We start from the raw sequence: 15,016 nt of genomic DNA on the forward strand, positions 1-15,016 counted from the left end.
TACCTTCCTGACGCCCCCACCAGTTTCCTTCAGCCCTCTCCAAATCCTCCTGTACCCTCTTTTTCATCACAGGACGCTTTCTCTAAGAGCTTTCCATAACTGAAATCCAGGTCTTCCTGGAGGACTCAGTGTTTCTTGTAGTCCTTACCTTCAGCTGACTTTCTGGTTTCTCTGTACTTTCCCTAACACCCTTCCAAGCTTCTAAAGACTGTCTTAGCCTCATATAGCATTATAAACACCACTATCAGAATGTCTACCATCTATTAGTGGGACAAAGAAAACACCAGAGTGGTCATTGAATTCTGGTAAACTTTCTTAAGCAAGAACTAGTGGATAAGTAACTGGCTCTGTGCCAGAAGATACCTCAGAAGTTGGACAAAAGAGGCCATATCTACAATGCAAAGCCTATTACCAGTAACTTGGGACAAGAAGGGAATGAACCTGAGTGAAACAGCCACTGAACTAAGATGCAGTACTAACACTCAGCTCTGGACTGATTAGAACCTACACATACTGCTGTTCTCTTTGATTTCTTCCTTCCATGGTAGTAAGATAACATGGAAGGATGATGAACTAAATGAAAATGTGTATTACTGATATGGTCTGTTGGCCTAAAGGGACTTGTGAGTGAAAGGAAGAGTTACCAATATAATTGTATGTCAGCACAAAATTCTAGGTGTGTAACCACTGCAAAATTCCCTTGTGCAACGTTAAGTGGCAAATGATGAATTCTACTGTCTCTATTTCTATAGTATTCTATTATTTCTGGCTAGGAAGCCACAAAAAGTAGGGATTTTTGAGTAAACAGTATTCAAGCTACTTGTTTAACTGTCTGACTCCCCTACTATAATTATGAGCAATCCAGAAACCAGGAGCAATCCAGGGTTTATTTGCAACACTGCCAATAAAAATGTGTTGGAAGTGGCTTTTCCAAAATCATTAACATCCAGGGAGATGGCAAGTGTGAGGTCCTGAGTTTGATTTCAGGTACCAAAAAAAAAAAAAAAAGAAATCATTAAGAATGAAACCTTGGTGGGCATACTGGTGCACACCTGGAAACCCCGTGTTTGGGAAGCAGGAGGACTGCTACAAGTTTGAGACCAGCTTGGGCCCCATGGGGAGACCCTGTCTCAAAAACAACAACAGAATGTAGCCTGTAAAACTAGTAGACTGTTTTTCTTGCCTCCTCATAACTACTAGCTCTTTCATGGACATTACTCATCTACTCTTCACCAAAGCAGAGGAATACTGGGTCACTGATATTTGTTAACTAAGTATATCAATTTCTGACACCAGGTAAGGGAGAAACAGAGGGCTATATTAGAAGAGGATTTTTTTCAGTACTGGGGACTGAGCCCAGGGCCTCTACACTGAGCTATATCTCCAACCCCTTTTAATTATTTTAATTTTGATACAGGGTCTTGCTAGGTTGCCCAAGCTGGGCTTGAACTTAGGATCCTCCTGTCTTAGCCTCCTAGTGTGCTAAGATTACAAGTGTGTGCCACATTTGGCCAAAAAAAGAGGATCTTACTGGCAGAAAAAAAATCATGCAAAGTCACTAAAGGAATAGTTTTAGGCTTTAGATATTACAAGTATTTTACTTCTCAAGAACCTGCTATAGATAGAGACAAACAATATACTGCATCTTAGTAACATACAAAGAACTGCATCAATATAGCATTTGACACACAATCTTTTTCTATAAGATTAAGTATTTGGTTTTTATGATCTTTCGAGATAAGTAACAGATTTACTATGGGAAGACAGAACTAATGAGTGCTTAATATATACAAGATATTATACTATGCTGTATATTTGTTTATTTAATGTTCACCTGTTAGAACTGTATGCATTAGTGTCTTTTTTCAGGTAGGGAAACTGAGGTTCGGAAGGGTAAAGTGACTTAACAATGATACTCAGGTAGTAAGTGGTAGATGAAGAATTCTAATTTAGGACTCACTCCAAGGTCTGCATTTTTTTTTTTTTTCTGGTACCGGGAATCCAACTCATGATGTCACGCTTGCCAGGCAGGCTCTGTGCCGCTGAGCTAAATCCCCAGCCCCCAAAGTCTGTATTTTTTATTAGTGAAACATAAAGTTCATAACTGAAAAGGAGGTCTAAATTTACAAAATTTAGAGTATGATTGGCATCCTAGCAAATTTTTTATTTCCCTTAAATTCTCATAGTTAAAGATACAGGCAACAAAATTAGAATCCTACTAGCAATAAAGTATAAAAAATTTATCAGTTGTATTACCTTGTAGCCTCATCTTCTAGCTTCTTTTTTTGTATTAGCTCTAATCTTTTTCTTTCAATTTCCTTCAATTTGTCATGTTTGATCTTATGAAGCTGTTCAAGGGCTAGCTGCTGTGTATTGTAGCTTTCTCTCAGTTCCTAAGGATAAAATGCAAGTAAGTCAATACTTGAATGATTTAAATATCCTCATCTTATCTAATGTGACAGTCACATTAAATAACAAAAGTCCTAAAGACAGTTGAAGATTTAACATTTTTTTAAAAAAATCTAGATGACAAAATCTTGAATACAAGTCTTTAAGCCAAGCAGGTACTCCAACAAATATGTTAAAATGTAAAATATGTAAAAAATGCTTTCATACTACTTCATTTCTCAGGAACACAGAATCTTCAACAAATCAATTCTTTAATTTGAAATGGCACTTACAATTTAAAAGTAATTCATTTAAGTACAGGAGAATATTTGCTTCTAATAACATTTAGAGAGGAATTTTGTTCCATCATTTTTATATATATAGTTCAACCAACTGTGTCCATTAAGATCTTGAACTAAACACAAGCAATTATTAAACAATTTATTCTAAAACTAAAAATAGAAAAGATAACATCTACCTAAAACTATGACTAAAATAAAACACAATAATGAAAAGTACTAAATTCCAAACCGGAACTGAAATAAACAATTACTTATTTAACATCTAGTTGTGTGCAAGGTGCTATAAAGAATTCAAAAGAATTCCAGGATTCAATTTCAAGCTGACTGACTCCTAACTCTACAGTCTCTGGCTTCAAAGAATTCAGAATCTGCAAGTGCCCAAGTGCAGGATAAAGACAAGTGCCTTACCAGACACCTGAGTTTATGTTTGCTGCTTTCTATCCTTTTCTTCCAACACCCTTCCTTCCTGTGGGAAGCTCATCTCCCCACCATCCTCTGTAGCTCTGGTGGGCCTGTCAAACTCAGTACTCCTCACATCCCCACTCAGGGGTGATCCCTATGCTGGGCCTGGAGATTCATATCTACCGAGCAGGCCCTGGAGAAAGAAACTTTTCTTTCTCTAAACTCATTAAACTGGGATAAAGTAAACCCAGAGCTGCCTTACTACGAAGTCAGACCATGAGTGGCAGGAATGAAGTCAACACAGCGAAGTGAGAAGCAAGGATTTGAGGGAGGGGTGAAAGTGGGGGCAGGCACCAGGCCAGTAATGGCAAACCTTTTAAAGTTTTAGTGATACAAACAGCCCGACTAGCGCTGAATCTTTAGCCCCAGGACTTGGACTAGGGGAAGTGAATCTTTAGCTCTACAGCTCAGGGTCCCAGGAACTGCCCCTGTTCAGTGGCTCTTCTGCCCATCTAGTCATCACTCCTACATTCCACCAATAACTACTTGTCAGCTTAACTATTTTGCATTGGATTTCTTTCACTTGGAATCTACAGAATCCTGAATAAAGGAGTAGGAAAAAGAGACTGGAGGAGAGGAAAAAAAAACAAAACAAAAAATCTAAAGTAATCAAGAGAAATTTCATGACAAAGGTGGGAGCTAGACAGTATTTGGGTAGAATTTTTTTTTCATTTCATCTAAGTTTTCATACTTGTGTGCAAATTTTGGCTCTTCTCCAAAGTTAAAATGACCCTGATGAAATGGAAACATTTTGAACTGATTCAAGACATCAAGGAAGCTGTGACAGCACCATGAACGACACTCATGATAAAGGCCTTCCAGAACAGCGTCCCTTCACAAAGTAGCAAGAAAAATGGATACACGTGTTTAAAGTGAGGGGAGTACTTTGGGGGGGGATGGATGGCAATGTATCTTTTATTGTAATAATTTTTAAAATTTAAACAACTGTATTTTACTGCTCATGTAACTCTGCTTAAAGCAATGTAACTAAGACAAAAATTCTTATCAGTCACTGAAAAAGTCATAGAATGCAAAGTAGTGGTTCAAATTGAACAAATGAACAATTTGATAATATATCAATCTTGTAAAATAGATATTATCAGGACCATTTCTTTTCTTTTTTTTTACCATGACCATTTCTGAGGCTCAGAAGATTAAATGACTTGGTTGAAATCCTGTAGTTCTGAACTACTTCCACTATATTATTCAACCCTATACCATGGATTCTATACTTTCAGTTGAATTAAATAACTAAATTACTGAAACAGCTATTTTGTTTCAAAACAGCTGTTTTGTTATTTATTGGTTGGGAAAACATTTTAAGATTAAATACTCAAAGGAATTTAAAATAAACAGTGATTCCTTTCCATTAAAAAAGAAAGTGACCGTGAGGCAAATAGCAGAGAGTATAAGTATCAGTCTCAGTGAGGACGATAACCCTGCATGCCCGCTCCCTCTGAGCCTGTTAGAACAAATGGGTCATCTGCCTCCACAGTTTCTCCCTGACTTTGATAAGCCATCTCTAAGCTTGCTTGTGTGAGGAATCTTCACAGTGATGGTCACTGAAGATAAGGCCACAATGATGATGTCTCAGTGGAAAGATCTGGGATAAAGAATTCTCCATGGGATTATTTCACCATGTTTAGTAATAGTTGAAAGACAGACAAATGTAAGTTAAGGTAATGAAAATAGAATCTCACAGAAGCTCATGATCCCTATGACACATAGAGAAAAATACTAGAAACCAAAGATCACAGAAATGGTTAAAAGCAACCAAAGAAGAAAGGGTTAAATTCCCTGAACACTAATAGCTAATTTCATAATATAAAAGCACGGAAGCCAAAACACAATGCTTTCTAATTACTCAAGGAAAACCAGCCTAAAATTCTATAACATATTGAAATATTTTTCACAAATAAAAGTAAGATGGAGATATTTATGGGAAAAAAATAAGCCAGAATCCATCACTAACAAAGCTGCTTTCAAAGGAAACATGTTAAACAGTAAAGGGCATTTTTTGGGCAGATGAAAAGGAATTGGATGAAATACGAGGTGTGATAGTTAACTGACTGTGCCAATTTGAGTAAGAAACACCCAACTTATTGGATTAACATAGCTCAGGGTGTGGCTGAGGGGATTTACTGATTTGCTGGGATTTGTATGAGTGACACCAACCAATGGGCTGGGAGCCTAAATGGTATAAAAGGGAAACGAAGGAAGGCTTGCTTCTGCTTCCTCAGAGGAGCACGTCTTTGCTGTCAGCTTGGACACTGTCTCCTGGCTTCCAGCACAGAACCTTCAGCCTTCCATCGCAAACCATTTGGCCTCCTGATACACACTCTGGGACACTACAGTGAGCTCTGGGCCTTGACTGGATGCTTCAGATCTCCATCATGTAGACAGACCTTCTGCACTCTTCCACAGTTAACTCTGTGGGGGGCCACTGTAAGCCAATTTTGTAAATTTTTAAATATTTGTACATCTTGCATTAAATCTGTTTCTATAATAAACACTGGCTGAGACAATATGGAAATAACTAATCTGGAAATAACATTAGTACCCCCATGATTCTTTTACAACTCACTTTTGCCATTCCCTAATACCTCTTTATCTCAAGAATGAATCTCACGTCCTTTAAGTGATTTGTCAGCTAGTAGAACAGTCTCACCTTGCAGCTATCAGAATATCTGATCATTAAAATATTCTGCCTAATCTAAAAAAAAAAAAAGTAATTGGAGATGAAGCATGAAGATACAGGAAAGAAAGACCAACAGAAATCTAGATAAATACATGGTATATCTTAATGAACACTAACAGTATAAAATAGTAACAAAAATTGCTTATGGAGCTTAGAACACATAATGTAAGTGAATGAATGTGGGCGGTATGTGATAATAAATGCAGTTAAGGTATCTTGAGATCTTGGCATTATCTAGGAAGTAGTAAAATTATTAATTTATATTAGTCTCAAGTAAATCAAGGATGCATATTGTAATCTGTAGGATACCCATTAACAAAAAAGTAGAAGTTATAATTAACAAGCTACAAAGGAGGAAAAGAGTTAAAAAAAAAAAAACCCAAAACAAAAAATATACACTTGGTCTCAAAGAAGGCAAAATAAGAAAAAGGAACACAAAATAGGTGAGACAAATAGATAACAAACAGAAAAATGGCAGCTTTAAGGCCAGATTTATATAGAAGGTAAACAGACAATACCAATTAAAGATATGTTTGAATCTTAGAAATTCTATTTGTTATTTAAGACATAATTTAAATGTAAAAACACAAACAGGCTATAAAAGATATAGAAAAAAGATATGCTATGCTAACTCTAACTAAGAGAGCTGGTCCAGCTAAACTACTATCAGAAAAAGAAGTCCTTAAGGTAAGAGGCATTTCTTGAGGAACATATCGTAACAATAAATGGGTCTACCTACCAGGTAAATTTGTACACATCAAGCAACACAGTATCAAAATTTATAAAGAGAAAACCTCAGTGGGCACGGTGGCACACATCTATAACCCAGCACTGTGGGAGGCAGAGGTAGGAGAGGACAACAAACTCAAGCCCAGCTTGGGCTATTTAGTCACTTGGTGAGATCCTGCCTCAAAACAAAAAATAAAAAAGGGTTGGGGAAGTAGCTCAGTATGAAGGCCCTGCATTCAATCCCCAGTACCACAAACAACAACAGTGAATCCATATGAAAAGACAAATCCATAATCAAAGTGGAAAATTTTATCATACCGAACTCTATAACTGACAGAAAAAGCAGACAAGATCAGCAATCCAATCACCACCATGCCTTCACGCTAGAGCAGCAGACCTTATCCTGAGGGCTACAAGACATTCCAAGGTTTTTGTTATTTTTTTACACAGAATTCAGAGGTCCATGAACTCGAAGGAAGCACAATTAATCTTCACTTCCACTAATGTCTACCTGAAACATAGCACTTTCTTCAATTTGAAGTGTAACAAACCACAGTAAGATTAGCTGCACTTGTGACATGTTTAACCAGCAGAAATCAGAGATATCTTCTCATATTTTACAGATACCTTGATATATACATATTATCTTGACTTCAAAATGGTATATCACTAGATTTTTTATTAAATTCATTAATGAGAAGCACAGATATAAATTTATTACTTTTAAAACTAGTTCATGGCTCTTGTAATTTTTTTTTTTTTTTTGAGACAGGGTTCGCTATGTAGTTCAGGCTGGCCTTGCACTCACTATGGAGCCCGGGCTGGCCTCGAACTCATGGCCTCAAATTCGTCCTGCCTCAGCCTCCCTAGTGCTGGGGTTTATTTTTTGTTTTGAGGCAGGATCTCACCGAGTGACTAAATAATTGTGAACTTGGTTCACAATTATTAAATAGCTATATACTATATTTCAGTTTATGAATTTAAAATATTATTCTGAGAAGGGGTCTGGAAACCACTAAGTTGTTGCAAAGTCCATGGCATAAAAATGGTTCAGATCTGCTGTAGAAACTAGTATTTCTTTCTATCCTATGCCTCATGCAGCAGCTGTTAGGCAAATACTTCCTTTTAGTATTAGACTTTACTGGGAGAAAAGAGGTTCCAAAGGCAGGCCTGAAATTGTCTAAAGGAAAGAAGAATACATTTCATTAATCTTTATACAGTAAGTTCCCGATTTATGATCATTCAAGTTGCAAACTTTCACAGGTGTACTGTATGGTGTACTATATAAAAGACTCACTCTGCCAGCTTATGAATGAATCTGACTTAGGAACAATTTTCCTGGAATGGAACTCGTTTGTAATTTGGGGACTTACTGTATTATGGGCTTGGGAAATTTTTTTCTAACATCTAACCAAGGCTCATTAAGTTTTTACTTACAATCCAAAGGACTCATGTTGCTTATTGCCAAAATCACTTAGCTTTATTATACTTGCATAAATCAAAGTCTCACTTTGCCACCTGGAAGAGCATCACTAACATCGGTTACTATAGGTCCTTGGGAGCACAGGATAAAGACCTAACTCCCTGGAGGTGTCACAGTTCTGTTGGTTACAAATTCTATTTTCCTTCCACACAAAAGCCCTTTTCCAGTCATTAGTCAAATTAAATAGTGATAACTTCCCAACACACTAAAGATATTTTGGAGATTCTGGACAATTTCTTCCCTAATAAGAGTAGTAAAAATACTGTATCTGTGCAGCATATAAAAGTTCACAAAGCATACACACACACACGCACATGTATATACATATGTCTATGTATATATATTCACTCATCGTAAGAGTCTTTAAAGACAAGGCAGATTTTGTCAGCTTTATTCTATAAATGTTGAAAACGAAATTTGGAGGGTAAATGATGAAGTTACAAAACTAGCAAGTGATGTGAACGGTACTAGAACTCATTTTTCCAGATTCCTAAGCCAGTATTTTTTCACTGCACTTCACTGCTAGCAACTGAATTTTCACATGAATTTTCAACCATTTTTCATCCTCCCTGTGACCCCCCACTCTGCTGATCTCATCATTCTTTCTAAATGACAAGCACCCCCTTCCTCTCCTCACATCCCTTCACATCTACATTACATTTCAGAATTCACTTTGAGGATAATTCTTATGCTAAAATCTTAACTCTGTTGTCCCTCCTGATTGGCCCACGTCTTACTAAAAGCCAAGGCTAGATGAACCCATGAAACTTTCATCAGCGATGTCTGTGCTTACACCTAAGTGGACGAACATTGGTGAGAAATGTCATATACTTAGGCATGCTGTCTTCAGTTTAAATTTACAAACTCCACCTTCAAACAGGTCTCTAACACTGTTTGACACAGTTTAACTTTACCAAGCTTGCAACCCCTATCCACATTAAGATGTGTTTCATGCCTACTTCCTCCCCCTGAAATTCCCTAATCTTTCACCGGTTCTCCTCACTACCAGCTAAAAACTTTGCCTTAACCACCAGGCTGGAACTCTATTATTCCATTTCAAAATCAGTAAAACATCCTGTACCTCAGTTACTCCACGCAACCCCCCAATTCCTTGATAGTCCAATTTACTTCTGATTTCAAGTCTTAAAGCAGTCAACTTCTTAGTTTTCAACAACAAATTGAACAGCATTCACATCTGTCTTTTTTCTACATCATGCTGGAAGTATTATTTCTTATGTGGTCCTACAATCTATGCTCCAAAACTATGTTTATTTCTATCTTAACATTTCCCCAGGGATTGTGCTTTATCAATTACCACCGGTTCTTATATTCTACCTCCATTTCTCTTTTTCTCTTCTTCCTTTCATCTCTTTATTGCCTCCTTTAAGTCTTTCTTAAGGCCTCCACCCCAATTTTTTCCTTCAACCCATGCTCTTTTCACTCTCCTCAGGTTGTTTATGCTCACTGAACCCCTGTGCGACTCCCCCTCTTGCAGATCCACTGCAGTCCAGCTTCTGCTTAGTACTGTCTTTTTCCTTTGGACACCTTCAAAGGTGTCCCTGTTGACAAAGTGAGTGGGCATTTTCCAGTACTACATGAACTGATCATCCTGCATCATTTTTCTGCCTCTAACAGCCCCTTTTCTTTCTTCCTGTGACCACATAGTCAAGCTGGCTGACCACTCTGACAGAGTGGATTTCACATACTTTAGTTTCCTAATTGCCTCTGACGAAAGTGCCAGCAAACAGTGAAAGACGAGAAGGCAGGAAGCAGAAGAAAGTAAGTAAAACGAGAGACAAGAATAATCTGCTGGCCTGTAGAGAATCAAATGCTAACTGAGAAAAACAGAATACATAAGTGAATACAGACCACAAATTATCACTGAAGCTCATTTTACAGGCGAAGAAACTTAGGTTTAAGTTTCTGTTCGATCTGTAGCCAATACATACAGGTTAACTATGGGACCCATGCTGCTGCCACCTTTCTAATCTGCCCTACCTTTGCTTACGTAACACAGGCGCTATACTTACGTGTTCACTGTGAAACTGCCCACTGTCATCCATTTTAGTATGAAGTAGAATGTGTGGTCAAAGTATGTATGGGCAAACAAGTGATAAATATAAAGCACCTTTCTTTAAACTGTATTAAAGTAATAATTTACTGAGTATTTAAATACTCTGGGTATTTTCCTTGGCAAAGTGACAGTTTGAAATGCAGTCACTGAAATATTTTACCTGACGTTCAAGCACATCTAAATACAAGGCCCAGTAACAGCCCTAACTAGAGCTGTCTCTGTACTACTGGCTCTTTAAAAATTCCTTAGGTGGAATTAGGATGTAGCCTGAGGCAAACATGACACAGCCCTGCCATAAAGTTCAGAAACCATGAGTTTACAGAATGGTTTTCAATGATGTGGTAAGTGATTTAATCTCATTTTCTCTTAGTTTCTTTTAACTTGAATTAGTAGTCATCCCATTAGCTAATCTAATAGGACATGGACATGTCCAACCTGAGGTATGCCATTTTTTGGCCTTCTTTTATTGAATGAAGAATTATCTTGAGCCATGTAAAATATATATAAATGTATGTAAGTAACAAAACTATCTTTGTAAAAATATTTTTTATTATTTTTATTAACATTTAAATAAACAAGGGCCAAAAGAAAGGAAGGAAGAAAAAAGGTAGGCCACGGGTTGGATATGCTTGACAGGGAAACCACTAGGCTCCTCATAAGAAAGGTTACTGAGGGCAACCTTCCCAATTTCTTGCATTAGATTCAAACAGGCAGTTAGACAGCAGAAGGATATTTAAGCAAGCAGAAAGCAAAAAGTCTTTATTGTATATGTTATTTCAAACAAAGATATTCAGATAAAGGCAAAGAATAATCTAGTTTAAAAAAAAGAAAAGAAAATAGCAAAGTAACTCAAACAAAGGATCTAGATATTAGAAAATAACCTTAAGTAAGAGGAAGAGGTTGTTGAGACAGCTTAGCAGAGACAAAAGGCACTGAAGAACAGAGTCATCCATATTCCCACACTGTAAGATAAGGCAGATAAAAAGCCAGTTAATCTATGTACAGATTAAAAAAAGTAGGGAGAATATCTTGGCTGGCTTGTCTGACCATCAGTGACTAGTTGATGCTTAGGTAATGGGATATTATCAACATTTCCACCTCACTTTCCCTCCTCTTAAACTGAAGCCATCATGTTGTCTTTTCTTTATCAAGGTATTTACTCTATAGTTGCTGTTAGGGTTATTCTAAATTAGCAAGAAAAAAAAACAATTTTCTTATAGAAATGCTATGTAACAGCGTATGCACTAAAAACTTTATGCCAAATTGGCAAACGAATGGGACTATGCCCAAAGTTGAATTATGTACAATTACTCTTATTTTTAGCTTTTATTATCTCCTTACATAGATATGGCTTCAGTATTTACCTAACATTGCAAAGAAAGATAATCACACAGTATACTTTGGATATCTGCTCTACTGCTGCAGCAAATAATGAATCATGAACTTGATTTTTCATGAAAAATTTATGGTATTAGATTCTGCTTTGGATTTTACTGATTATTGCATTATGTCATAAAAGTTACTTAAATTATATCATAACAAAGGAACAAAAAGAATTTCAGTATGAGAGCCTCTACCACCATTTAAAATTGCCATGTTTTCCATTTTAGACTGTTACCTACAATCACATCAGCTGACATCAGTTGTATAATTCTGACAAAGGCAACTGCTTTTGAAATGCCCATACAAATAGCACATAGTCATGAAAAATCGAAAACTGTGGTAAATGATATGTTTAATAATATGACAGGATTTTTACAATGTTTTAGAGAACATTAAAAATCTTGAAAGTTTAGGTATAGTTGGAAATTATGACAATGTAATACAATAATAATAACTTTGTTATTCCTTCTATTAAATAAGGGAGATAAGAAGACAGCTACCTAGAAATGAATGTAATAGACAATCAATACCTTCAGTTGATTGTTAAATGAATCCATTTCTGACAGCTTAGATGCAGTTTCTTTTTCGAGAGCATCTAACTGTTCTTTAAGTCTTTGGCATAATTCTTCCTTTTCTACTGATTTCTTATGAAGTAAACTGATCCCTGAATCTGAAATACAAACATCAAACAATTTGTATCTGGCAGATGTTCATTCAGTTTCATTGTTCTATTTTTCTATTCTTGTACAGTACACATTATCTGAGGTACTATAACTTTCATATTTTTTATTCTGGTTTCTGATAAAGCAGATCTCTCCACCTTAATGTTTTCCTTTTCAAGTCTTGCCCAATCTTACACATTTTCTCTTCTAGACGAATTTGTGAAGTATCTTTCCAAGTTTCACTGAAAGAAACCTTAATAAAAATGAATATACTGGATGAATTAGAAAGCTAGCCTAGTTATTATTGCATTATAGTATTGTTAGTTCACTAAAACATCTCCATTCAGACAAATGTCTCCAAAAAGACATTTTATGTCTTTTTCTTTGCCTTTTCTTTTTTTTTGCGGTGCCAGGGATCAAACTCAAGACCTTGCGCTTGCCAGGCAGGCGCTTATGCCACTGAGCTACATCCCCAGCCCAGGTATCTTTTATGTCTATCATTCAACTTTTATAGTTGCATATTACTCTTCTATTCATAACAATTAGCATATACATTTTAATAGCAAACTGATTCATATAAGCAGTGTTAGCTAAGTGGAAGACAAAATAGACATGAATTTTTATACATCTTGAAGAACTACTTAATCTCTCTGAACCTCAGTTTTCCTGAGCTGCACAATGGAAATAATTATATTAAACCATATTACAACTATATCTGTTGTATTTGACTGATATTTGAGAATATAAATATCAAGACAGAGGAAAGTGTACAATTATGACTTATATTCTAACATCTGTGATATTTTTAACACTATTTTGCAAAATTTTTAACTTATAGTCCCCAAAAGTTATTTATAAAAGAATAATGCTATTTTTCAAAACTAACTGAATATGACTGCTATAGCATTCAGAAAAGAATGAGAAAAAACAAAACTTCAACTTACCAGGTGTGTTGTTCAACTGCATGTTTTTAATTCTTTCATTTAATAATTGCTTCTCAGGTACCAAATAAATGAGCTTATTTTGATATTCCTTATAAAAAGAAAAGTAGTACCTGGTTAAAACTGTAACGTCCAAGAAAGTTTTGGAAAGTTTTAAAACATGATTTAACGTGTGTCTGCTGGCTTGTACCACTGGTGGCACATGCGTGACATCAGGCAGCTTGTACCACTGGTGGTGCAAATGGATCTAATCATTTTACTTGTCTTTTTACTAATAAAATTAATAAAAATCCACCCAATGAGACAGTCATACATGTACTGGTTCAAGCACCCTGGCAGCAAGACATTCAAATTATAGCCCCATTGTGAACATGTTAATAATTAATTTACTTATTTATTTAATTTTGAGGCAGAATCTCGCTTTGTAGTTCAGGCTGACCTCAACTCATGGCAATCCTCCTGCCTCAGCCCCTCGAGTGCTGGGATGACAGGCGTGTGCACCACCACACCAGGCAGTGTTAATCATTCTTGAAGCTTAGTAGAAGAATAACTGATAATTGTAAAATGTTTCCAACTTATAAATAACCCGAAGGGGAAGTATGCAGGATTTAAAAAGCAAATATTTAAACATCTCTTTATGAATAACTGGCTGAAATTAAAAGGCAGTAAAGAAAGCTTTTATGAGTAGGCTGTTTGGAGGTTCATAATTTCAGTGTTCTAATGGACACAGTGGGCAAAGGGTAAGAGATATCTCTGGTGTGTGCAGTAAGCAGGCCAGAACACTCTGGAATGCCTATCTGTACATCAAAGAGGGAGTGAAAACTCAGACAGAACTAGGGAAGCAGACTTAAATTGGTCAGGAAATGCTCCTGGCTTTTGTCTATGTCTGCTGTGACAAAATGAAAAGATTATCAGCCTGGGCAGTATGAGAAACTGGGCAAGAGGAGTCCAGAGAGGCAGCATGCTTCTAGTGGCCCTATTCTGCGAATGATAATCGAGCCAGACTCTAATGCACAAGAGCAGAATTACCAGGCCTCTGAGGGACATATTCAACTTCTCAACATAATTCTGGAAATAACTTTCTCGAAATTTCATAAAATTTGCAATAATTTTATTTTGATATGTCCTATGTTCCAAATGTTGATGTCCACCTAAAATTCATGTTGCCACCTAATCCCTAGTGTAAGTATTAAGAGGCAGGGCTTTAGGAGGTGATTAAATCACGAGGGCTCTTCCCTAATGAATGGGATTAGGGCCCCGCTCCTTCCACCATGAGAAGATGCAAAAAGTAGCAGCCATCTTTGAAGGAGAGAGCAAGCCCTCACCCAACACTGAGTCTGCTGGTGCCTTGATCTTCATATTTCTAACCTCCAAAACTGTATGCAATAAATGTTTATTGTTTATAAATTACACATCTAATGTAGTCTGTGACAGTCACAAGAATGGACAAAAACAAATATATAAATATATTTTTAGAGTTAAAACTCACAATGATAAATGTCCATTTATGTATAAATACCAAGCAGAACTTAACATAATATCTAGCAGAGCTATAGGAGGCCTATGGACTTTCTGATATTATATACAAGGTTATGTGCATTTGGATCACAGGTTTTCAGAACTAGAGTACTTCATGATTGCCGAAGTACAATTAGCCTAGCAGGAAGAACTTGAAAAACTGCATGTTTAAGGACAACTAGTGGCAAAGGACTTACCTGAAGTTCTTGCTGAAGTTGCTTGATTTCCATAATTTCCAGGTCGCATTGTTTATCTAGAACTTCCAGCTCGGTCTTTTGTGTTTGCTTTCTGAGTCGGACATCTTGTAGCCTGCCTGAGAGCTGTTGGTGTTTGCCATTCTGCAGAATGATCATATAAATGTATGATTATATAAAAT

General features: G+C 36.5%; 1 protein-coding gene across 3 annotated transcripts in view; it reads right to left on the reverse strand.

The window, feature by feature from the left end:
• Positions 1-15,016, reverse strand: part of Itsn2 (intersectin 2) — a 135,826-nt gene that overhangs the window by 58,886 nt on the left and 61,924 nt on the right. For all 3 annotated transcript variants that reach the window (XM_005400386.2, XM_013522611.1, XM_013522612.1), the window contains 4 exons: positions 14,838-14,978; positions 13,126-13,213; positions 12,050-12,189; positions 2,257-2,393 (listed from right to left, as the gene is read on the reverse strand). In XM_005400386.2, coding sequence (XP_005400443.1) covers positions 2,257-2,393; positions 12,050-12,189; positions 13,126-13,213; positions 14,838-14,978 — 506 coding nt within the window. The remainder of the gene's footprint in view (positions 1-2,256; positions 2,394-12,049; positions 12,190-13,125; positions 13,214-14,837; positions 14,979-15,016) is intronic.

Source organism: Chinchilla lanigera, unplaced genomic scaffold (assembly GCF_000276665.1).
Source record: "Chinchilla lanigera isolate Chin_1 unplaced genomic scaffold, ChiLan1.0 scaffold00068, whole genome shotgun sequence".
Taxonomy (NCBI): Eukaryota; Metazoa; Chordata; class Mammalia; order Rodentia; family Chinchillidae; genus Chinchilla; species Chinchilla lanigera.